This window comes from Ascaphus truei, chromosome 4 (genome assembly GCF_040206685.1).
Source record: "Ascaphus truei isolate aAscTru1 chromosome 4, aAscTru1.hap1, whole genome shotgun sequence".
Lineage (NCBI taxonomy): Eukaryota > Metazoa > Chordata > Amphibia > Anura > Ascaphidae > Ascaphus > Ascaphus truei.
In genome coordinates, this window is record NC_134486.1 from 325,092,595 (window position 1) to 325,119,230 (window position 26,636).

At 45.5% G+C, this 26,636-nt stretch overlaps 1 protein-coding gene across 1 annotated transcript in view; it reads right to left on the reverse strand.

Moving 5' to 3' along the window:
- CD109 (CD109 molecule) overlaps positions 1-26,636 on the reverse strand; it is a 220,784-nt gene that overhangs the window by 182,240 nt on the left and 11,908 nt on the right. Inside the window, exons 2-5 of the mRNA XM_075598010.1 lie at positions 24,363-24,523; positions 18,239-18,267; positions 16,295-16,525; positions 15,980-16,105 (exon numbers count right to left, since the gene is read on the reverse strand). Coding sequence (XP_075454125.1) covers positions 15,980-16,105; positions 16,295-16,525; positions 18,239-18,267; positions 24,363-24,523 — 547 coding nt within the window. The remainder of the gene's footprint in view (positions 1-15,979; positions 16,106-16,294; positions 16,526-18,238; positions 18,268-24,362; positions 24,524-26,636) is intronic.

Here is a 26,636-nt window from a genome sequence, read left to right on the forward strand (position 1 = left end):
GGTATGCTAAGCATAGCACTTATTCTCCACTGCTTCTTTTTCAATTCTCTTGCAGTCATCAAAACTAATGTTATAGCAATTTTTGGACATAAGTCATCAAGATTGCTGTACATTTTTAACAGAGTGTGATGCGGTAATTAACGCAACCAATAATTACCATTTAATTACTGAATCATGATAAAACAGGGGCATGGTAATGTAATATTTGTACCATAGGGTTATGTTATCTAAATTATTACATAACCGTATGGTAAAAAATACATTAAACCCTTTGGTGCCTGTGCCTACTACTTGTGCAAACTACTCTACTGAAATAAATCTACTAGCCACTTAGGTAGTCAATGTGGTAGTGTAACGGGTGCCAGCCACAAACTGGACTGAACTACGAGGCTGAGGTGGGGATATAAAAACACTGACCTAAGACCGTGACATTGCGTCTGAAATGCAGAGTCGTGGTTGTGGGTAGCCGGGTCAGGGTTGGAGAAGGGAGGATCGTCGTATTACTTGCCGTGGTCATTGGTTTGAGGAGGTATGGATGCTTGGGGTCACTAGCCGTGGTCGAGGGTTGGAGATAGACAGGATCGTTGAGAGGTAAGCCGAGGTTTCCGTTGAACTGCAAGATAAAGGGTAGCGCAATAGGCAAGACAAGGCGCTTGAGACTAGCATGACGTCACAAGGAAACAGTCTCTATGCTCAGCCAAATTTCAGCAGGAATAGCTGAGCATATAAAGGGAGAGCAGTCAAATGCTGCAAGAATCGTCAGGCACTGATGAAGAGCAGCAGCAGTCCGTTTGTATCAAAGCCTGGAGCGGAGTCCACTGCTGATGCTGCTGTCTCAGGGGCGATGCCTGTGCCCGATCTTCACAGTACCCCCCCCTTAAGGAGCGACCTCTGGGCGCTCCAGGCACGGCTTCATGGGGTACCTCCGGTGGAAAGCCCGTACAAACGAGGAGCGTGAAGTAGATCCTTGGGGATCCAGGTACGTTCTTCCGGACCAAAGTCTTTCCAATGAACGAGGTACTGTATGTTACCTCTGGAGACTCTGGAGTCTAGGATCGTCTGCACCTCAAACCCCTGTTGTCCTTCCACTAGAAGAGGTTCCAGAGGAGGCGCGGGCACAGGAGACTTGGGATGCTATACAAAGGTTTTAAGCAATGAGACATGAAATGCCGATGGGATCTTCATGGATGGTGGCAGACGTAACCGGTATGCTACCGGATTGATCCTCTCAATGATCTCGAAAGGCCATAGGAACTTTGGAGATAACTTTTCTGAGGGTGCCTTTAACTGTATGTTTCTAGTAGACAGCCATACCTTGTCACTGGGATGGTATACTGGCCTGTCCCGACGATGACGATCCACCTGTGTTTTTTGTGTGGCCACTGCCCTCTGCAAAATTTTCTGAGTCTTCCCTCATAGTTCTGTAGGTGCAGGGTCCAGTTATCCATGTCAGCTCTATATGGGACATAATGTGTACTTATTGATATGTGCTTGTTAGCACTAGATACTAGTTCCCCAATCCCTGTTAAGGGATGCTGATATAAAAATGTATTACTCATTGGAGTGGTCCTAGCAGAGAATGTCATATGTTATAGGGATACAATTAACCCGTGAAACACCGGCTGTACTTATCCAGTTATCCACGGATGGGACTCCGAATACAGCTTCTGGGGAGGGAAGGGCAGAGGAATGAAAAACAAAGTTAACGAAGAAGGGTGACTCCTGCGATGACTCGCTCCGCAAGTTATTGTGGGAGAATTCCGCCCATGGCAAAAGATCCACCCAGTCATTTTGGCTCTTGGACACAAAACAGTGGATAAATTGTTCCAGAGACTAGTTAGTTCGCTCAGTTTGTCCATTAGACTGGGGATGGTACGCGGAAGAAAAGTGCAATGATATCCCCAGCTGCTGGCAGAAGGCCCTCCAGAATTTGGAGATAAACTGTGAACCCCGATCCGACACGATGACTTGAGGAGATCCATGAAGTGAGCCTGTTTAGAAAAGCGGTCTACAACTACCAGGACCTTAGATAAGGGAAGCTCCAACACAGAGTCCATAGAAATATGAGTCCATGGCCGATCCGGGATTGGGAGAGGTTTTAATAACCCTGTAGGTCGATTCCTGGGTGTTTTGGTCTGTGTGTAAACAGGAAAAGCAACAGCAAAGGCTTTAACATCCTTCTGAAACCCAGGCCACCAGAAGTTTCATTCCAGTAGTTCAATGGTCCTCCTTTCACCCGGATGACCGGAAGTTTTGGAACTATGTCCCCATTCTAATTCCATTCTTTGGAAGGCTCGGGAGACGAAGAGGCGTCCCTCTGGAACCACAAGGCCCCCTGGGATTTGGGTTTGATCCTGAACGATGTTGTCTAGTGAGTCAAAGGTAGCCGCTGAGATGATGCGTGAAGATGGAAGAATCGGTTTGTTGTGATCCTCGTGGTATCGACCAAGAATTGACGGGAAAGCGTGTCTGCCTTCACGTTTTTGGAGCCTGGTAAGTAAGAGATGATAAAGCCCGCAGGGGAAGTAGATTTCCAAATGAATCCCCTCTGGAGGTTCTCCTGAATGTACTCCTTCATGGCGCAGTTCTCCAGAGGTGAAAGTGGATAGGAAGCTCCACAGGGAGGCATCAACCAAGCCAAAAGATCGATAGGACAGTCAAAGGACCGGTGCGGCGTCAGTTCCTCTGATTGAACTTTATCAAAAACATCCTGAAAGGTGGAGTAGATATTAGGAAGGTTGGATTTAGCATCCACTGCTATCTATACCCCAGCTAACGTTTGGGACGGAACAGAACAGTTCTTAAGACAGCGAGAGCTCCAATGTCTGAGTTGAGAAGACGACCAATCTCCTACAGGGTTATGGAGTTGAAGCCACTGTAACCCCAGAATTACATCGATAGTGGGGATGTGAATTCCGTCCAGTCGAATCATTTCCTTATGATCCATACCTGTCTCCAACTGTAGCAGAGCCGTCTCCAATTAAATATACGTGGGCTGTAGCGGTCTGCCGTCGATCGCCTCCAATCTTACCGGAGATTTTCGTTGTATCAATGGAATGCCATGTTTCTCCGCGAAAGTCTGGTCGATGAAGTTACCACCTGACCCAGAGTCCAGAGAGGTCTGTTTTTTGGCTGTGAAAGATTTCACAATCAATTTGAAGGCAGCATCACCTTAGTAGGTAAAGAAGAGGGAGAAGTACGTAATGTTCCCAGTGTGATTCTCCCATCTCTCACTGGGATTTGGCATTTCCCGCTTTGTTGGGACAGCGGAGAGCCTGATGCCCGGTGATACCGCAATACATACAGAGCCCGAAATTGCATCTGCGCTGCTTCTCGCTGGTCGTCAGATTGTTACCCCCGAGCTGCATTGCTTCATCTGGATCCAGGGAATTCCCGGTAAAGGTAACCGCTGGAATATTAAGAAAAGAACGTGTACCTCCTTGGCGCTGGGACCTTTGCACTCTGGGTGATGAGATCCTCCAAATTATAAGGACGTTCCAGCCCGGCGAGCTCATCTTTAAGATTCTCTATAAGGCCCTGACAAAATACTGCTGCTTGTGCTTCGTCCTTTCATCCGGTCTCTGCTGCCAAGTTCCGAAATTCGACTGCATAGCAGGCCACCGTCCAGGTGCCTTGAGAGATATGCAGAAGGGAAGAAGAGGCCATTACCTTGCATCCTGGAGTGCCGAAAACCCTTCGGATCTCCTGAGTGAAGAGAGATAGGCTACTCGTGAGATCCGGTCGTCTCTCTCAGATAGGAGCTGCCCAAGCCGCGGCGTCGTCAGTTAACAGCGACATGATATAGAAGACATTATAACGCTGAGACACAAAGCGATAGGGAGAAGGTTCAAATTGAATAAAACATTGGTTTAGAAACTCAGGACAGCTGAGGCGATCTCCACCTGCCATGATGTGCTCACCACAAACAAGGCGTGACCGCAGGGCTGAGGTGGGGATGGATATTAACACCACCAAGAGCCGCTTGGGCGCATCTGGAGTGTAGGTTGGTCAAGGTAGCCGGGTCTGGGTTGAAGAGGTACGGATCGTTGCAGTTGCTATTAGCCGGAGTCTGGGTTGGAGAGAGGAGAATAGTCGTTGTATGGGTGCAGAGGTCAGGGTTGGAGAGGTGCGGATTTTCGTAGATAGCCGGGGTCAGGAGTACAGAAGAGCGGAGTCCAAAACAAGCAGGGTTAATAACAGAGAGCTGCAAACAACACAAGACTGCAAGGCTAGGAAGCAATGAACACAACAGAACATAGGATTTGCCAGTGGGGCAGCTGAGCATAAGTAGGAGAGAGCAACCAATGAGTAACCTGCAGCGTGGAGGTGCATCAGCAGCGAGGGCTGTGATTGGTGAATCTGGAGCAGGGAACAGGTGGGATGAGGATTTCTGACAAGATCTGAGGAGGAGAATCCTGTGTGTGACGACGTGCGCTGCGTGCGCGTGCCACGCGGCCCCGATGCCAGCACGAGATCTCCAGCCGGAGGCGTGCTGCTGGTCGCGGATCTATGTAAGGAGAAAGCGCGCCGAGGAGGGTGTGAGTCACGGCTCCTTACAGTAACCCCCTTCATGAGCAACTTCCAGGCGTCTCCAGGCAGGCTTATATATGTATATATATATACACACACACACGATAGTGCTAGCACCAGCCTTGAGTACTGTAGTGATACAAAAATGCTGTATCCTTTGGCATTAGTCAGGTTCCAGTAAATATCCAGACTTGATGAATGGCACCAAAATGACAACATTTGCGATAGTTCATAATTTTCGGGCACAATATTTTTGTCGATGCGCTGAAAATGTGTTATTTTTTGTGATACAACATTGATGATACGCGTGACACTAAAAATAACGCTTTTTTTTTTTGCTTCAGTACTGTATAATACAGCATTTTTGTGCTACTGCACATTGATAACTTTAGGCATGTATGTTTTGTCTTTTCTTTTGCTGCCATCTGGTGTACACAGACAAATTTGCAAGATAAACATGCTGCTATCCACAGAACATTAAATTATATTATTGATCTATGGACAAGAAAAATCTACGGTAAGTAATGTACAGTAGTTCCATTTATTTTGATTAATTTTGTCCTTATGTAATATTTTAAATAGTAATTCTTTTACAATTTTTCAGAGGATCAAAAAAACAATTAGAACCATTATCACCTTGGGTAATGAAAATTCAATGAATTTCTTCTGTTGGGTATGTGACGCAATGCTACTAACATTTGTAGCACGTAACAAGCACGCATGTTAAAATAATTTGTTGCAATAACATTTAGCAGTACCATTTTGCCTTGATGCACTGTGCCATGTTTTTGTTATCTGTTGTACTTAACCTATGTAACCCTGTTTCCCCTACCCAATCTCACATAGGGTCTCCTAAGGGAAATAGCACTCTGGTTACATCGGTCTGATTGGTGCATACCTGCTGGCAACAGGGGGCCCTGGGTCTCACGCATGGTGGTAGAGGGGAATACCAGGACAGGCTTCTGGGGTTGTGCCCGAATTCTTCTTACTGATACTGCGCCTCCATCTTGTGCAGCCCCCAGTGGTGTGGGGTGAAGTATCTGCAAAAGAATGATGCTCTCCTCCTCCCAATATACTTCACTCTTAGGCAGGAGGTATAGGTAAAATGCAAATGGTCTTTATTGGATCTTCTCTATTCCGCAGCAGTCTCAATTACAGCACACAGCACTCAAAGGTATTCACATTCAGGATGTCCCTGAACGCACTCCTGGCCAAGGGCACCAAGAGTGGTTATTGCTCTTCCCCTACCCTGTTTTAGGGCAGGAGGTATAGGATTACCTCAGCCTCCCCTAAGGGAGGGCCTCAAGCTTACCAGCACCCTGGCAGCTTGGCATCGGTATCCTGTTTCTTTCAAGGGTAGAGACCAACTGACTAAATAGGAAGTTGCAATACATTAAGCAAGCTTCAACAGGCACCACCCCTGTGTCTCTAATTGGACACAGAGCCTGATGACACTGCCTACACTGACTCACTGCACAAAGTGGGGAAAACCCATAATTACTCCTGGCAAACCTGCCCTTACCAGGTATTACTGCACAGGAGGAGGACAGAATAATAGCCCAAACTACCTAGGGCTACACCTAAAAAACATTGTTGGACTCAGGAATATTTAAGTTATGAACTTCCAAAAAAGTAGAACACAGAGCAGCCATATGAATTTGTTGGGAGAGATGCCACATACTGGCAGCATGTGATACAGTATATCCACAGGGCAAGAAAACCTTTAATCTCTCGGTATACCCTCTGTGACTGGCTGGGCCAGCACAGAATTGTGTGCTACAGGGGCATTCCCCCTCTCTGGCCCTCCTCCTCCACTTGAGAGGCCGCACCACCACCCCCTGCTCAACAACCCAGAGCCCAAGTTTAGACTTTAGTCCTTGGCTCTGGAAAGCTCTCTCTCTGACCCTAGAAAAGGTTCTATCTGTTTTTGACACTGACAAGTTTATTATTTATACAAGCAAAAAAAGATTGTTTTAGGAGATTTTTGGATCATATTCAGAGTAGATTCAGAGGCTAAAAAATTACATTGAAAACTTTTAATCTATAAGAGAACCTTTTGTAAACCTGTAGCCTTGATGTTTGACAGGGAATGTAGGTGTTATCTTTCCATTTGGGTATTAAAATTCCTAGATCTATGGAAGAAAATAAATATACAAAGTCTCCTCGTTTGAGATGATCTCAGACGATAATATAGATGTAGTACCCGTTATTGCGCCCGCTGGAGCATGGCAGTGGAACACACAATGGCCAGCAAGAGCAGCTGACATTCTAAATAGATTAGCTGCAACAGAAACAGGGGTGAGTCTAATGCATTATGTTTGTGTAGCCCTGATTGGTTTTGGGGCTATAGGTCGGCTCTCCTCCTGGCAGTAATGCCTAGTAAGGGTAGGTTTGCCAGGAGTAATCATGGGTTTTCCCCACTCATTGCAGTGCATTGAGTCAGAGAAGGTAGTGTCATCAGGCCTTGTGTCCAATCAGAGGCACAGGGGTGGTGACTACTGGATCTGTATTAAAGGCACTGCACTTCCTGTATTTAGCAGTTGCCTCTACCATGAGAGAGGCTTGTCTACCCGTCAGCAGTGTGCAGGGCTCTGTACACTGTGTACCCTCCTTTAGGGGAGTGGTGGAAGACTGTTCCTCTTACTCTATTAGGGAGAAAGGGAAGAGCTGGGACTGCTCCTGGTGACCTTTGGCTGGGAGTGAGTCCAGGGACACCCTGAGTGTGGAAACCCTGAAAGATAATAGCTTGCTGCTAGATACAGAAAGAGACCAAATAAAGAATACTGTGTTTTATTATACCTCCTGCCTGATAGTAAAGTCTATTGGGAAGAGGGTGAAGAGATTCTCCTGCAGAGACTTCTCCTCATACACCTGGGGCTGCAAGAGATGGAGGCGCTGCACCTGTGAGTACTATTTGGGCAAGACCCCAGAAGCCTGTCCTGTCATTCCCCTATAACACCATGTGGGAGACACAGAGCTCCCTGTTACCAGCAGGTTTGCACCACACTCAAACATGTAACCAGAGCGAGTTTCCCAGAGATAGGCCCTATGTGAGATTGGGTGGGGGAAACAGAGTTACATTTGTAAGCTTCACATAATATAATTATCTGTCATAGATAGTTTAGAAAATGAGCCACCTAAAGAGAAATTTAGAAAATAACGAAATATTGAAAACTCTTCTGAACCAACTGTGGCACTTGAATAATTTCTAAATAAAGGGGAAGTATTTTGGATCTCTGTATCAGATGAGGTAAGTCAAAAGTGTTTGTCTGATGAGTGAGGTTAAGCCTGGATTAGTTTCTACTAGCCCCCAGTTTATATCAAGCTCTTTTTTTTAACCAGATTACTTGGATAATTTTGTTTAAAAAAATCTTCAGTATAAAATTGCAGAGAAAAAAGCAATGTTAGTTTGGCTACATCCAGAACTATCCTTTCATTTCCAAGCCTACCCTGTTCTATTCTGGCATTTGTTTTGGTTTTGAGGAGATTCTTAGATTGGTGATGCTGCTGATGCTCATTGAGTCGTGGGGCACAAGTTGGTGCTGCAGTTGGATGAGGAGGATGAATTTTCATCCTGGCAAATGTAAGAACCACAGTGATTGTATTTTATTTAATTGAGTATTTTTTTAGGATGCCCATTGACTGGCAATGTGTTTATCTATGCTCCTTTGAGGGCAAATGTTTGTTTTTATTTTATTGTAATTTATTTTATTTCTTTTTTTTAACTTTTTTTTAGGTTGCCCATTCATTGCCATTGTGGCAATTGCGGCAATTGTGGGCATGGTTTACTACAGTGACAATCAGTGAGTTTATTGTCAAATGTATATTTTTATTTAAATGTAATGTATTTTATTTTGTTGTTTTTTTTAATTTTCAGGTTGCCCATTCATATTGTGGACATGTTTACCACAGTGACAATCAATGGGTAGAGCGGGGTGGGGATAGTTGCCCCAGGGAGGGTGGTTAGGGCAACCGGATAGGTAGTGGTAGGGGTGGTTAACCCCTTAATTACCATACTGGGTAATAACCACTAAGGTGATTAAGGGGTTACAGCTCAGTAGTTATTTTTTTTTATTTTACTGTCAGTGCACGCTGAAGACGACGAGGATGAGGACAATATGCTAGCTGGGTAATGTTTTATTTTTAATGGGCAAATGTGCTATTATCCATGTTTGGATAATAAGAATTTTTCCCATTAATTGTACTGTATGTGTTGGGGGGGGAGGGGTTGTTGAGGATAGAGGGGGTGGGTAGTAGGGTGCCAATTAATTGCAATTGGGGTTATCTTTGCTCCCATTGAGGACATAGGTAACCACATTGGCAATCAATGGGTTTATTGGTTATTATTGGTTGGGTTATTTTACAGACATACCCCTCATTACCGTACGCAATGGGTCCAGAGCATGTATGTAAAGCGAAAATGTACTTAGTGAAGCACATGAAAACAACTAAAGAAATGGCTCATTGCTCAACCCAATACCTATAGAGTTGTAGACTAGGGTGCAAAGGGTTAAAGATATGTATAGCACAACATGTTAACTCTAAGATTAACGAAAAGAACCCAGTTAACTGCACTCAAAGTAATATTAATAGCTAAATTAGCCTGGGATACCAATTGTCCCACTATATGAGGTAGAATATAGGGGTGATTCTACCTCATATAGTGGGCTATTCCTCTGGACTACGCTCCTCTACGCTCCTGACCCCAGCTACCAACGACGATCTGCACCTCTCCAATCCTAACCTCGGCAAAGTACCACGACAATATGCATCTCTCCAATCCAGACCACAGCTAAGTGCCTTCAACGATCCGCACCTCTCCAACTCCGACCTCGGCAAGTACCTCTGACTATCCATACCTCTCCAACCCCGACCCGGCTACCATGACCAATCTAAGCTCCAGATGCGCCTGGCTGTGGGTTGGTGTTTATAATATCCCCACCTTGTTTGTGGTGAGCACTCCGTTACAATCATGTGATGAAAGAACAATTGCACTCACATTTGGAACATACAGTATATGACGGACAATGTACAGGGGTCTTTAGGGGCCTTATCTGGAGGTCCTAGTCCCAGCCGCAATGATGAAAGTCCTTTTTTCCTCCTCGTGCGTTGTCAGGATGCCGGGGAGCGCCGGCACATTCATCTGGTGTTCTCTTCCTGAAATCTTGCGAGACGCAGGACTATGTAACGTCACAGTCAGGAAGAGAATGCCGGGAGAGTGTGCCGGCGCTCCACGGTATCCTGACAATACGCAAGGAGGAAAAAAGGACTTCCATTATTGCGGCTGGGACTATGACCTCCAGATAAAACCCCCCAAAGACCCCTGTACATTGTCATATATGTAGCAAATGTGAGTGCAATTGTTCCTCATCACATGATACATAACCTGTTTATACTATCTACACCATTGGAGTTTTTCTCTTCTTCTCATCCTGTGAGACACTGAAGGGAGATCCCGCCTGCCATACAAGAAGAATTGAACCATCAAAAACATCTTATCTTATTGGTTTATTAATCTATTTATTTATTTTTTCACTACACACATAGTATATACCTTGCGCTCCCCTATTTTTTCTTATCACATTTTACCACATTATCACATTTTACCACAATGGGTTGTTAACACATTGGATTAGAGCTGCTCTGGTTTTTTGTTACATTTGAGTCACTTTATTCACTAGCGCAGGGTTATTTCTTTTATCTATCACTAATTTTAAGGCGCTGACTGTAAATTTTTTGACTGGAAGGCAAGAACAGCTCACTATCTCAGGTATCACAAACTCCACTCGCATTCACAAACACAAAGTATAATTGCAACGTATACAAAAACATACATACCAGATATATGAACCATAGACACCAGATAAGTGCAGCATGTATAAACATACCAGATAAATGCACTATACACACACACACCAGATAAAGGGCTGCCAACAGGGGTACAGCCAGGACTGCTGTCCAAGGCCCAGTGAGTCAAGGGGCCCGGGTCCTACTGCCGATGAACCTTACATGTAATACCAGATCCGCGGGCCTGTAAACATTTGACTTCCACTGACAGGCATCGTCCATGCTTATCGCGCGACCGCGCACGTGGCACAATCAAACACATTAAGTCATTGCGAACGTGAGTGCCAGGAAGCGCGATCCTAAAGGAGACAAAATTATTTGATTTTGCCACGTGACGGCAGGGTCACGTGCACGGTTCAGCCAATGAAGGTGAACCGCTCACGTGATGTCACGGGCACGCCCCCAAATTAGAATTAGAGCTGCTCTTGGTGCGTTTCCTCCTCAAGATCCCACAGGCCACAAATCACGTCTGCGACAAGCGCTGCATGACATCACGAGCTCCGCCGCACGCTTAGCATGGCCTCGGCCTAAGGCAGGAATGTTTTACTCTAAGTAGAGTTGCAGTGTAATGTAACATTGTTGCACAATGCTCACAGAACTGCACTACTTTCATGGAAACTACATATCCCATTATGTTTATATTTAAGCATGAGCAGTAGGAGCATGGCATAGCAAAGTTGTAAACTTTGCCAATACTTATGAAATAGATGGCTGCCACAAAGGGCAGATAGCCGTGCACACATAAAGCTGTCCATTATGTATAAGTTCCTCCTTGACAGTCTGCTCCGCAAATCAGAAATTGAAATGTCATTGAAGCCCTCCTACAGCATGATTGATACTTGGTGGTGTGGAGGAGAGAGGGAGTCTGTAGGAAGACATTGTGGAGTGAGGAACTCTATTTGACCATTAGATCCCAGTGTACCCTTGTCAGGCCCTGAACAATCAATGAATGGTATTACTGGCTGTACAGCACCCACAGTCCTCAGCTGTAGCACAGGGAAAGTGAATTTAGGATGAGAGACAAATCCCAAATAGGTTTGTCACCTAACGTAAGCTCAGTTGTCGGATTTAAGGAACCCCGTAGATCCCATTGGAAAAGGACAGTGTGGAACCTGGTTTACTGTCTACTGGGAGCATCAAAAGCCAAATGAGGAAATCTGCATGTCTCAGGGATTCAAAGACTGCCACTCCAGGACACATACAAGGACTGCCTTCAGGAGATTCTGTATGGAGGTGTGAGTAACTGGATTGTTCACTGCACCTTCACTATAGTTAGTTAGTTAGTTAGTTAGGGATTTAATAGAGCCACCCAATGAAGATTGTTAATGAAAAGGCTGGGATCCCACTCTTGATTACTACACTTGTATATCCTCTGAAATGTTGTATAACAAAAAGATTGTGTGTGGTTGCGCGTCGGACCCTTAAAGGGCTGACAATTTATTTTTACATGTTAATGTTGCACTGTGACTTTGTATATTTTTCAAAGTTCATTTTTTGCGCTCACCCTATATTTTCTTTCTGTTCCTCAGAGCTCTGACACATGTACACACCTATAATTCAGAGACGGGTTTCCTATTGTTAAAGTACATTTTCAATTATAGTTATAATAACTGTTGGGTTAAAGTATAAGTGTAAGTTTATGTATGTAAGCTATGGTTACTGCTATTTTGCCAATGGTTTATCTGGCATTATAGTCATTGGTAAATTCAACATACTGCACTGGATAACATCCTGTAACAGTGTGTTGTTTTTTTATTTAAGGTTTGAGAAACCTTGTGGTATTGACAAATTTGACTATACTGTGGTCAATTAATATTTACATTGTGTTCAATAACCCCCTATTTTTTCAGCATCCAAAAGATATTCTGTTTAATAAAAATGCTGATTCTATTGGTATTTTAGCAGTTTCCTCTATTCAGCACCCTTGGTACCCTTGCTGTAGAAGGAGATTGGGGATGCAGGCACTGTTAGCGCCATCTGAAGGGTTGAGGGTAAGAAGGGATGGTAAAATGTCACCTTCAGTCATAAGAACTCAGGGCTGGCTACCTTAGTGGAGCCGGAGAGCTGCAGTGTTACATATGCTAATAGGAGTAAGTTGCATATCCAATCAGCTTCAGATATATCAACCATACTGTACACACACAGGTGCATGCACCATAAAAACATGCCCTATACACACACATTAGTACATAGGCCCCATTGACTTTTAATACTTGGCAATTTGCTTGCAAACGTCACATCTTTGGAGAAATACTTTTGGTAAATTTCGCCTGATTTGGGAAATTCAGCAAACAACTTGCACATCTCTAAAACAAAACATGTAGATATGTACAGCATTTTAAAAAATCTCACAGGTCTTTTTTTCCTGTTTAAACTTTCTATAATTTGACTGGAACAAGCCTGGGTATGTGTGTGTAACCCTCCTACAAGCAAAGTGGGCTGGCTGCCTAATAGCAGGTTCCTCTCTACAGGACAGGTGCCTGTAGCAAGCAAGTAGGAAGGCTGGGGAAGGAGGAGGGACTGAGAAAGAGAGGTGCTGTTAAGAGGTGGCAGCCATGAGAGTTCAGTCAGTTTCTACATGACCCTGAAGGAGTTCGGAGGGCCATTTGGAGGGAGCACTGTGCTGCTGGACGAGCAGGTGCACAGAGCCCAGTAGAGCAGGACTAGACCCCAAGCTGCGAGGAAGAAATAATCATACGACAGAGCCCAGCCCAGCAGCACTGTGTGGCAGGTCGTGAGTGATTGAGAGACGCAGCAGAGGATATCTCCCACTGACTGCCTTCATATTGTACAGAAGTCACTTTACGAAGTACAGGCCAGCAACACACACACACACACACACACTAACAAGCTCCAACAATGTTCCATCACCCCTAACATATAGGCCAGTACCCCTAGGACTGGGAGGCCTAACAGTGCTAGACTTTATAACCCGTTTGTGCAGTTATTCTATTGTACTGTATAATTTAAATGTGTAATAGTGTGTTAGGTGATCCTGCAGTTAAGGATCACGGTTTCAGGTTGTCTAATAGTTTCATATATATACATATATAGATGTAGCCAGGTCCCCCTCTGCATTGCTGGCCCCCCCTCTGGGCACTCACCGCGGTGGTTGGGAGGTTAGCAGCCGTTCGTAAGAGGTGTGGGGGCGTGTGCGCGCAGCGCGCGTCTCTCTCGCGGAGTGCAGGTTGCCAGGGAAGCTTGCGGTAGCGTTGCTAGGGCTCCGGCGGGTCCCGGTGTAGGGCGCCGCCATAGCGAATTGCGCACGCATGCGCAGTGAACATTTCAGCGCGGGGAACCGACAGGGAAGTTCGCGCATGCGCAGGACAGGCGCGCGAACGCTAGCCTACCAGGGAAGGCTCTTGGAAGGGACTACAAGTCCCATGAGCCTCGGGAGCGGCCCTATGACGCCAGGGAGCCAATAGGGCTGCAGGAGCTCCCTGCTTGGAGGGAATTGATACTTTTCGCGTGCTGAGCCACGCTAGTCAGTGCTGGACCGGGTGAGCTAGGGGAAGGAGGTGAGTGCAGGGGTCTGTGACCCACTGCAATAGGCCAGAAAAACCCCTAGGCCCCAGATAGGTCCTGAACTCCCCCAGCTTGTGGTGCATAGGGACTGGCCCTAAGTTAGGGACTATCCCATTAGTGTCAGTGATAGATAGGGACACAGCGGACGCTGCGCTCCCTGAACGGAGGCTTGGGCTCAGGCCTACACCCCAGAGACAGAGACTATCTCCAGGGTGGGATCGCCCCTGGCGGACCCCGTGCGAGGAGACCCGGGATCAGAAAGAATCACCAAGCGACTGATCCTTTGCGAAGTTGTTTGCTGGCCCGAGTGCAGGAGCGCTCGGCAGGTACCCTCATAAGTGCACCAACCTATACCATTCTAACATTATATATTCACATAGTGGCAGCGCTGACCATGGGACAAAAGGGGGTAGGCTGTGGACACGGTGTGGGGATACACGGTGGTGGGCGGGTATACTCCTAGTGGAGTAAGAGACACTGAGAGGACTGAGTTACATGGTGGAGATACCCCCTCGGGGGGAGTGTTAGTAGTGTACGTTATAAGAGTGTGTTATTGCATGCATATATATATTCTGCGTTACAGTAAACTGGTTACATATATCCCTGAGTACGTGGTCATTGTATGTGTGGGTCCTGTGTAGACAAACTTCTATCTCCCTAGAACCCTACATAGGTGGAGGCGCTGAAACCGAGAACGATCCAGAGGATTCACCCCAGGCTCTCACTGGCGGAGGCTCAGACCTCCTGTGAGCCTGACAGGTATAACGCACCACACCTGGTAACATATAGGTCCCCCTACATTCAATATATATATATATATATATATGCGATTGGGTGGGGTGGAACACCTGTTACATATATATATATATATATATATATATATATATATATATATAAAACCCATTATAATTCAATACGGTTGTGTTGTGTCCATTTGCTCCGGCCGCACGTAACATGTATTGCACACTGTATTATATATGTATCCCGAGGACTCAGGCCGCCGCTTCAGCAATAGATCCTATAGTCTGAGGGAAAAGGGGTTACATGCGCATTAAAGGTGAGCATTTGCACTGGTATTTAAAAAAAAAAATCATGTTTTGGTTTTGCCAGAGCTCGAATGGTTTTGGTTTTAGAAAAAATCATGTGAAAAAAATCACAAGTTATATTTTTCATTTGGGGAAACATTTTGTATAAGCAAACTTTCCTTTCATAGGTTTTCAATTGATTTCCACTGCGAATTGAAAGTTTGTTTCAAAATTCGACTCAAACTTCCAAATGTACTTCAAAGTTCAAGAAATTTGGATTTTGAATGCACAAACCTGCTCATCCTCTGTATGCATTGCCTCTTATGTACACTAATTTCAGTCCTTATCGCATATTTTAAATGACTTCAAATAAAAGCAACTCATACATTTCAGGATCTTTACATGCAAAGAACCATAAAAAAACAACATAAAATCACTCTCTAATGTTGCAATACCCAATTTCTAACCTACTTGTATTTATAAAAAAAAATCTCCCAACAGCAAAGCAATGCCAATGTTGGTTCAGTAAAACACATAGGGTGCTACTGTAATAAATTAAAGTTTTGTGACTGCAAAAAGTGCAGTAAAAGCCCCAAATTAATCAAAGCAAGAAAACTAAATTGAAAGCAATGGAGTACTGTATCTTTCTTTCATAAATCTGGTGCCATTCTTTACCCTAGTTTTTCAGCCAGTAAATCTTCCTACATAACCCCCCAAGGGGGGGGTGGGGGTGGTGTGTGTGTGTATAATGTTGTTTTCTGACACTTACAAGTTGGGCAAAACCAAAATATAAGGAGTAGCTCTATTTTTTCCTCCATTTCATTCCTTCTTCTGTTGCTCTTCTATTGTCTTTCATTATTTAATTTATGAAACATTGTAACAATTGAGATTGCAAAATGTCATATTATGTCAGGCTTTTGGAGAAGTCACCCACTGAGGTGGCAATACATCCCACCTTCTATACCATGGATATTGAGTCAGGCAGAAATGTGTGAATCCACAACTTTTTAATGGCATATTATAAGATGATGCTGTCTGAATGTTGTACTCACATGTAACTTTACTTTGACAGTCCAATCTCCAAGAGGAGGATTTTCAGATATATAGAAGCTTTTGGATGCAACACCCAAGTCAGTGTCCTCTTCCAGCCATTGCTCAATCAGGTTTCCACGTGGATCCTTAAGAATAAAATACATTATATTATGCTCAGTATTAAGTTGTATTGTATGTCTAATCCCGTCGTTGTCAAAATAATTATATCAGTTGCAGTCTTCCCAGCACTAAATAGATTTGATTTTATGTTTAATATAATTTTAGATAAGAGGTATCCATGTTACTGTGTATTTTTATCACATATTCTATCTTACCAAAATGTGTATGTCAATTGTAGATTTGTAAGGCTTCAGATTCACAGAGAAGGCAAGAATTCGCAGCATCACTTCTTGGGAAGGTTTATAAATGGCACTATTTGTTTGGATGAAGACAGAGAAACTTTTGGTTTTAAAGTCCAAAGATGTTTTGTTAGAAAATATTTGTTGGCCTTCAGCAAATCCTTTTACGCGAAGCTCGTATTTCCCATTAACGCTATTCAATGGAAGCTAGAAAGAAAGAAAGAAAAAAAAACGTGGTTTGTTATATCCAAGAGTTTAATAAAATTGTCATTTTGAGATGTGTGAATATTCAGTTGTAACTTGTTTTGAGATACATTGTACATGTGTTTTAATATTGTGGCCTACTGTTTATTTGCCTTATGGATTATTGCATGCTAACTTTAATAACATCTGCATACAATGCAATGCACTATCCATTACAGTTAGCCAACAACCTAATTCAAGTAGAGATGTGGAAGCAGAATCTGGGACATTGAAGGGTTTTAGTTGGTGCAGACTGCAGAGTTGGGAATAGTGGAGTAGAGGGGTCTGATTAAAAGGCTTTAAGTACTAGTAGTAAGGGTGTAGGGCACAATGAGCGTAACAGGAAAGGGTCAACTTCATTACTAGGAGCTGAAATTTCTCCTTCAACCCTCTCAAGACATATGAAGTATGCATACTACAGTATTTTGGACATATATTGTTCAGATGTGTCTTGAGATATTTTGCATTTTACTGCAGCCTTATTGCAAACGTAATATTCGTTATGCAAATGTTTTTTTTTCAAACTTTCAAAAAGTTAAAAACTTTGCTAAAGAAAAGACCTGGGGAATATGCTATTTTAAATCATTGGAATATATTTTGCATATTTGAATTAGTATATTACCTGGTATTTCAGGTGCGTTCACAGTGACAGACATCTCTCTCCAAGTGGAGTATAAGGCCGCCTCCAGGGGGAAAGCGGACCCACGTGCTCAGCGCAATTAAGCACATTACGGCAATGTGTTGGTCCAGAGTGCGCGCACGTGCTCGTGACAAGTCAATTTGTATTTGCAGCGCTATGGCCAAGTTACGTGAGTGGTTTGCCCAAAACACCCCCCGACATGCCCCCCCCCCCCCGCGTCCCCCCCATGCAACAACAAATTTCAAATGGTCAGAAATCGCCCCTGCTTCATCACGCGCTCGCTTTCACCCTGGATGCGGCCTATGTGACTATTCGGAAGTATATACGTCAATGGATACTCTACCAAATAGGGTGCTCCCTCTCACCCTCTGTGTCCTCCCAAGACCCATTTCAAGGTATGGATTAAAAATGGAAAACTTTTGTCAAAACTGTTGGAATGGTTAAGTTTCACCTGCTATGCAAACTTAGGTAAGAGGTTTGCACATCACTTATGCTGGAGTACAGAATATTTTATTGCAAATGTATTTATGTCATCTATTTAAAATGTTCAACTCTCTTGCAATGCTTGAGTACGAAGTATTTCGCTCTGGTTATGTATACATGTATAAACAGTTTTGTTTAATACAGCAATAATGATGCACTAACATAGCCAAAAGCTTGTATGTGCATATGTGAGTAATTTTGTATGTGCCTTTGAGATCTTCTTGTCCTTTTGTAATCATTTCTAAGGGTAAAACTAGCCTTTTAATGATGAGGTGGCCAGCAAAATGCCAGAAAGGGCAAAAAATAAAAGGATGTGTATTACATTTGAATATAGACTATTAAGCCATAAGATAAAATAGGACCACTTTTAATGTTTTATAAATAGCCTCATGATTTTTTGTATTTTCAAGACTTTGTCAAAAGCATTTAACTATGATGTATTAATATATTCATTCTTCACTGATCACCAAATGCTGCACATGAAGCCATCATATATTTAATAAATTATATACTTGAAACACAATGCATACATATTTTAGCTGTTTAAAACTTACTTCTGGAAGAACCAAGGTACCAAAGGATCCTACATTGGGAAAACAGAACACCAATGAAATATTGCTGAAGTGCTTCTCAAATACAGTACGCTACATTTTAAGGTAAATGATTTGATGGAAACTGATATCAAAAAAATTAGTTGGTGGATATATATATTTTTATATATATATATATATATATATATATATATATATATATATATATATATATATATATATATATATATATATATATATATATATATATATATATATATATATGTAATGCACTAGGGTGTGCGCGCTTGTCCCTCTTGTTTAAAAATATATATATATATATCACACATTCCCAGCTAGCTCAAACTCCTACACCCACCACATCATGAATATATATTTATGTCAAAAAGAATGCTACTGAGCGTGGCAAATGTATACAACAAAAGACAGGGGTGCCCAATGCTACATCCAATTGACAAAATATATATGGTAATAAGTATAAAGTTTAAATACTTCAATAATAATTACTTGGTTATTTAGTTAAACCCTTTGGCCAAAGCGTCATAAGTCTGCATACCAACGTCAAGGTATATCCAAATTAATGCAGGTCCTACACTACACTGTGAACCCTCACTTTTACCTCTGTATAAGGGGAAAGAACCATAGTAGATTCTGTTCTTGCAGCAAAGTGAAAAGACCTCCCAAGTTAAAAAGGTGAGGAGGAGTGAGCTCTGGGGGGATGTGCCACCTACCTCCATACAACTGTTGCCAGTCAGAAATTGATTAACACGTAGAGGTAAAAGGAAGGGTTCACAGTGTAGTGTAGGACCTGCATTAACGTGATGTTGGTATGCAGGCTTATGAAGCTTTGGCCAAAGGGTTTAACTAAATAACCAAGTAATTATTATTATCATTGAATTATTTAAACTTTATACTTATTACCATATATGTTTTGTCAATTGGATGTAGCATTGGGCACCCCTGTCTTTTATTGTATACATTTGCCACACTCAGTAGCACTCTTTTTGACATAAATATATATATTCATGATGTGGTGGGTGTAGGAGTTTGAGCTAGCTGGGAATGTGTGTGTTAATCAATTTCTGACTGGCAACAGTTGTAAGGAGGTAGGTGGCAGCTCCCCCCAGAGCTCACTCCTCCTCACCTTTTTAACTTTGGAGGTCTTTTCACTTTGCTGCAAAAACAGGATCTACTATGGTTCTTTCCCCTTCATACAAAGGTAAAAGGAAGGGTTCACAGTGTAGTGTAGGACCTGCATTAATTTGGTTATACCTTGACGTTGGTATGCAGGCTTATGACGCTTTGGTCAAAGGGTTTAACTAAATAAACAAGTAATTACTATTAAAGTATTTAAACTTTATACTTATTACCATTACATATACATTATTATTTATTATTATTATTATTATTATTATTATTATTTAAACTTTATACGTATTACCACTACATATACTTATTACATATACATTTGTGTTTTATATATAAATATATATATACAGGTAAACCCCGTTAAAGCACGCCCCGTTATACCGCGAAATCGGTTATAACGCGGTTTTCACGTGGCTCCCGTTTAAAAAAAAACAATTTCAATTTTTTATTTTTTTTGCACACTGCACACACTCTACACTGCACACACTCTACACTGCACACACTGCACACACTCTACACTGCACACACTGCACACACTCTAAACAGATATCTCTCTCAGACAGGTAGGTCTGAACCCCGGCATCAGATGCTTCAGGACTGAAAAAGTCATCCCCTATTCAGAAGACCTTGCACAACCACAAACATGTCCCCAGCTGTCAGCACAGGAAAGAGGACTTCCCATCATCACCTCCCCAAGGAAAACCAGGGGCTGAGGAGGATATTCTCTACACCTGATCGCTGGCAGCCACATGACCTGAGATCTGACACCTGCACCCCTCCCCCCCAACCATCAACAGTGTCACCTCCACAGACCCCAGCACCTTAACCCCTTGAGTGCCACAATGAACACCTTAACCGCTTGAATGTCAGTGCAGAGAAATGAGTGCTGTCTCTCTCCCCCTCCCCTGACACGCATGGGGTTTAATGTAGCCCTACCTACAATAAAAAAAAACTCACACCCGCACTGAAGTCATATCCCCCCTGTTACAGCCATATTAATGCCTCAGAGGATGAGACTTCCAGTGAGGGAAGCACACCCCCTCCTCCCCCTTTAGTCCTTATCTCTCCTGACACGGGGAGGTGGTGATCAGGACCGGTCCCTTGCTCTGGTGTCCTTCCTCCCTGCGGCTGCATGTCAGGACCGGTGTGCGGGTCTCCCCCTCCCTGCATGTCAGGACCGGTGTGTGGGTCTCCCCCTCCCTGCATGTCAGGACCGGTGTGCGGGTCTCCCCCTCCCTGCATGTCAGGACCGGTGTGCGGGTCTCCCCCTCCCTGCATGTCAGGACCGGTGTGCGGGTCTCCCCCTCCCTGCATGTCAGGACCGGTGTGTGGGTCTCCCCCTCCCTGCATGTCAGGACCGGTGTGTGGGTCTCCCCCTCTCTGTATGTCAGGACCGGTGTGCGGGTCTCCCCCTCCCTGCATGTCAGGGCCGGTGTGTGGGTCTCCCCCTCCCTGCATGTCAGGACCGGTGTGTGGGTCTCCCCCTCCCTGCATGTCAGGACCGGTGTGTGGGTCTCCCCCTCCCTGCATGTCAGGACCGGTGTGCGGGTCTCCCCCTCCCTGCATGTCAGGACCGGTGTGTGGGTCTCCCCCTCCCTGCATGTCAGGACCGGTGTGCGGGTCTCCCCCTCCCTGCATGTCAGGACCGGTGTGCGGGTCTCCCCCTCCCTGCATGTCAGGACCGGTGTGTGGGTCTCCCCCTCCCTGCATGTCAGGACCGGTGTGCGGGTCTCCCCCTCCCTGCATGTCAGGACCGGTGTGCGGGTCTCCCCCTCCCTGCATGTCAGGACCGGTGTGCGGGTCTCCCCCTCTCTGCATGTCAGGGCCGGTGTGTGGGTCTCCCCCTCCCTGCATGTTAGGACCGGTGTGCGGGTCTCCCCCTCCCTGCATGTCAGGACCGGTGTGTGGGTCTCCCCCTCTCTGTATGTCAGGACCGGTGTGCGGGTCTCCCCCTCCCTGCATGTCAGGGCCGGTGTGTGGGTCTCCCCCTCCCTGCATGTCAGGACCGGTGTGTGGGTCTCCCCCTCCCTGCATGTCAGGGCCGGTGTGTGGGTCTCCCCCTCCCTGCATGTCAGGACCGGTGTGCGGGTCTCCCCCTCCCTGCATGTCAGGGCCAGTGTGTGGGTCTCCCCCTCCCTGCATATCAGGACCGGTGTGTGGGTCTCCCCCTCCCTGCATGTCAGGACCGGTGTGTGGGTCTCCCCCTCCCTGCATGTCAGGACCGGTGTGCGGGTCTCCCCCTCCCTGCATGTCAGGACCGGTGTGTGGGTCTCCCCCTCCCTGCATGTCAGGACCGGTGTGTGGGTCTCCCCCTCCCTGCATGTCAGGACCGGTGTGCGGGTCTCCCCCTCCCTGCATGTCAGGACCGGTGTGTGGGTCTCCCCCTCCCTGCATGTCAGGACCGGTGTGCGGGTCTCCCCCTCCCTGCATGTCAGGACCGGTGTGTGGGTCTCCCCCTCTCTGTATGTCAGGACCGGTGTGCGGGTCTCCCCCTCCCTGCATGTCAGGACCGGTGTGTGGGTCTCCCCCTCCCTGCATGTCAGGACCGGTGTGTGGGTCTCCCCCTCCCTGCATGTCAGGACCGGTGTGTGGGTCTCCCCCTCCCTGCATGTCAGGGCCGGTGTGCGGGTCTCCCCCTCCCTGCATGTCAGGGCCGGTGTGCGGGTCTCCCCCTCCCTGCATGTCAGGGCCGGTGTGTGGGTCTCCCCCTCCCTGCATATCAGGACCGGTGTGTGGGTCTCCCCCTCCCTGCATGTCAGGACCGGTGTGTGGGTCTCCCCCTCCCTGCATGTCAGGGCCGGTGTGTGGGTCTCCCCCTCCCTGCATGTCAGGACCGGTGTGCGGGTCTCCCCCTCCCTGCATGTCAGGACCGGTGTGCGGGTCTCCCCCTCCCTGCATGTCAGGACCGGTGTGTGGGTCTCCCCCTCCCTCCCTGGTACCTGGAGGATAAGACGCTGGAGCAGCGCACCCACTCGCTGAGGTCGCACATTGCCTGGTAGCCGTGGTCCCTCTCCTTCTCCCTCTCCACGTGGTAGGCGTAGAGGGCCAGCAGGATCCCCAGCGCGCACACCGCGTACTGGGCCCTGCTCTCCCACAGCGGCACAGACACTCTCAGCACGGGCGCCGCCATCTTAACCCCCGCTATGCCGCGGAGGGCCGGTAGGTGTGGGGGCCTGGGGGGGGAGGAAATGGATGCCGGTGGTGGGAGGACTCGCCTTGCTAGGGGGCGTGTAGGGCTTCCGGCCACCCCTTCCTTCCCTCCTCACTTCCTCCCTCCCGATCAGGCGCGCGGCGGCCATTTTTTTTTAAAATTAGCGCGACCCCGGGTCTAGCGCGGTCGGATCGGGTGGCCCCCGAGGACCGCGCTATAACGGGGTTTACCTGTATATATATATATATTAGTATTTAATTGGGTAGGTGAATGTACACTACAGTACCACCTAAACAGTAGTTAATAGTAGTTAATTGGGTGGATGAATGGAGACTACAGTATTATCTTGCAATTCAAAATGGGAGAGTTGATCAATGTTCAAAGACCAATACAAACACACAAATTGATTAATGTTGAGCAAGATTACCTTAGGTAATGGCAGAAATAGGTGTAATGTTGGTGTAAAATGTAAAGAAAAGCAAAAATTACCTGTACAGTAAAATTACAAAATGCGCCTGGAAAATTGTCAGTGAGGACTAATTGTTTGCAAAATTACAAGTCTTTAAAGCTGAATAATTGAATAACCATATAATATACTGTACAAGAAACATACATAGCACCTTTTCTTAGTGAGAGACCCCTGAATTTTAAAGCTGCGACGTCACCATTGTGGCATTCATTTATGCCTAGAAACTGGTGTGTTAATTCTGTTTCTCGCTGTGCCTACATGTTCCAGAATATGACGTCTAGTTTTCCCCACGTAGCCTCCACCTAGCATGAAGTGGCACAAACCTCAATGGCTAATGATCCGTTTCAAACGTAAGAAACTATTTTTATATTTTTGTTTAACAAGTTTGACACAGTCACAACAAAATAAGTAGAACATGGAAAATGTTAGTGCTCTAAAAGACATATCTTTACATCAATACATACAGTACAACCCTCCATGCTTTTAATAAGCTCTGTGCTGATGGATGTTTAAATCGTCCAGACACTTAGGGGCCTATGCAGAGAGCAGCGGTGGAATAAATTGGAGAAAGTAAAAAATATTTCCTTTTTTGGCGTGATTTATTCTCCATATGCAGAAAGGTCATAAAACTGCATTTAAAATCCTGTCTGCATATGGAGAGTTTCAACAGGCGATATGCGCGCTGTTGAAACGTGTTGTAAAAAAATCGCGTTTTTTTTTTTTTTTCCCCCACCGGCCGCCGAGCTCCAGGTTCCTGCCAAGTTTTTTTGGAGAAGTAAAATGTTGAAAATCGCGCCATTTTTTTGGCGCGAACAGCCACTAGATGGCGATCGCGCCTCTCTGCATACGGCCGTTTTCAGCACTGGAGAGATTTAGGTTCTCTCCAGCCGCGCGGCGAGATTTGCCAATAAAAAAAAAAAATGGCGCTTCTTTCAAAACACGCCAATACCTGCCTTTCTAAAGGCAGATTTCTCCAAAAATTGCCGCTTTCCTTGTTAGCGCTGCTCTCTGCATGAGGCCCTAAGTGATATATTGCGGACTTGTATAAACCATGTGAGCATGTTGACAGATTTGAGAGGAAAGGTTTTACTATTGATTATTAAAGGTAGCAGCCAATAACATTATTTAGGCTCAGGCACATATGTAGATCCTGTTCTGTAATAGCAAAGCCGAATTGTTTTTGTGCAGCACTGTTGAATAGGGTCTGCCAAAGTGATGTTGTTCAATTAATAAAGCCTAGTGTGAGTCCTCATACATTTGGGCCAATTATCTTATTTGTTTGTGAAAATGTTTTATATATTTATTTATTTTGTTCAAGAAAAAGTACTGTATGTTTCAAGCCATTCAAATGTTCTCACCTTTTTGAAACAAGCCTTCTCCTCCAAACAGGGAGATGTTTTCCTTTAGGATTTCTGCTGCCACTCTAACCAGGGGTGGACTGCCTGCCAGCAGAGCAATTCCTAAGGTCAGATTTAACCCTGGACGGATATCCAAAGGAGTGGTGACTAGAAATGTGGGTCTATCAAAGTAACATCAGCATGAATAAGGTTTTAGTGCAGAAATATTTGGTGTGTATAAATAAAACTTGGTACAGTGATTTCATATTTAAAAATAAAGCAGGGAAGAATGTAGTTATACATTTTTTCTTTTCTGAAACTTACTATGCTAAAGGCTTTGCACATTAAATTCTGTCAAAACTTGACCAATCTCACGATTATTAGCTCCTACCATCTGATACTTTAAAGCAGCAGTGACCTTTGATCGTTTGTTTCCACCAAAGCAGAGTTACAGATTACCAGTAAAAATAACATATTCCAGTTTCCTTCAGGGGAAACAAAATGTTGGTTTAAATGTCATGCGTTACTTAGGCCAATCAGAACTTGAAACATTATCTGCCGTGGCTTCTTATTGGCTAGCATGAAGCAAATGACTTAAATACCAGGAAGTACTGGTGCTACTTTTACCAGTATGTACTGTATCTTGGGAACCAGAGGCATCTAGGACCCCTGCTTCCCATCCTGGTTAAATAAATAAAAAGTGGCTGGGGGGGAGGGGAGGTCAGATAACTACTGCTTTAATAAAGACCAGCCTGTGTTACATATATTTACATACTTCCCATCTTCTATAATATTATTGTGTGTTAAATGTAATTAGAAATTCCTTTTCATGTTGCAATTTCGCCCCTTGAGTTGAACCTTTCTTCATATAATGACCAAAAATTCAAAATGGCTATAGGGTCACAATAGAATGTCACATCATGTCCTAATACAGGGGTGGGCAATTATTTTTGCTGCCGGGCCACTTCACGAGCTTTGGTAAGCTTCTCTGGCCACACACTTAATTTAGGTCCTCACCAGTTTCCCCACCCACATTCTCCCCTTCTCCAGCTTCTCACCTAAATACTCTTTTCTCGCATGCACCTCACTGGCATACCTCCCCTTTCTCTCTCTTAGGCCGTGCTTATAGTGTGGACTGCAGTGCGCACGCGACCGCGTGACGTAATTTGTGCGCGCGAATCCTGCCCTCTATGCAGGTGACTGTCGGGATGCAACAAGGGGCGTGACCCATGATGTCTTAGGCTAAGGCCCCGGTAACTCAGCTGCAACGCGTGCCCGCGAGATTGGCGGCGCGTGCAGCCGATTCCCCGGTCTGCAGCTCACTGCAGGAAGAGAGACCGGGGGGGGGGCGTGGCAGGGGAGAGACGGGGCGTGGCCATGATGTCACCCGGCAGGTTCGCCCTCATTGGCTGAACCGCTGGGGGGCGTGCCGTATCGCTCGACGCGAGTCCTGCTCTCAATTCTATTGAGAGCAGGAGCAGCTCTCGCCTCAGCGCTGCGGCCCCCCCTCGCAGCGGGCCCGGCGCCATTGAGGGAAGGGCTCTCGTCCGTGCAGCATCCGCCACAGCGGACGCTGTAGTAGGCAGCGGGGTCAAGCCCTTACAAGCAATTTGCCATTGTTGGCTGAACCGCTTTGCGTGCTGCTGATGTCATGCGGTGGCCGCATGGAGGACAAATTAATTTTGTCTCTCCTGGATCCTGCCACTCAGTTGTGCCGGTTTGCGATTGCGGTCACTATCTGCAGCATGATGCACATCAAGGTATGTGTTTTGGCGCTGCATGCCGTCCCGTCGCTATAAGCATGGCCTTACTCCTTTCACTGTCTGTCGTATCCCCCTCACTATATCCCTTATTTTTTCTTTCTCACTTCTTTCTCTCACCCACCTCCTTTCTCTCACTCTCCCCCTCCTACTTTTTCTGACTCACCCCTTTCACTCTCACACTCTCCCCCGTCTGTCTCACTCTACCCTCTCCTTTCTCTATCTCCGCCTTTTCACTCTCCCCCTTCTCTCTTGTTCTTCTCCCTCTTTTCTTTCACTCCCCCTTCTTTCTTACTCTTTCCCTTCTCTTTTAATCTTCCCCTTCTCTCTCACTCTTGCCCCTGACTTTCTTGGTCTTTCCCACAACCCCGCCTCACACTTACTAGCTATTCTCTCACTCCTTTGCACACGCCCTTATATTTCACTGTTCCCACCATTCTTTCTGACTCACCCCGACCCCTCTCCCCCACTTCCCTGCCTTCTCTATCCCCCCAGGCCTACCTCCAGGCCCTACCTGTGGTTCGAGTTCTTATGC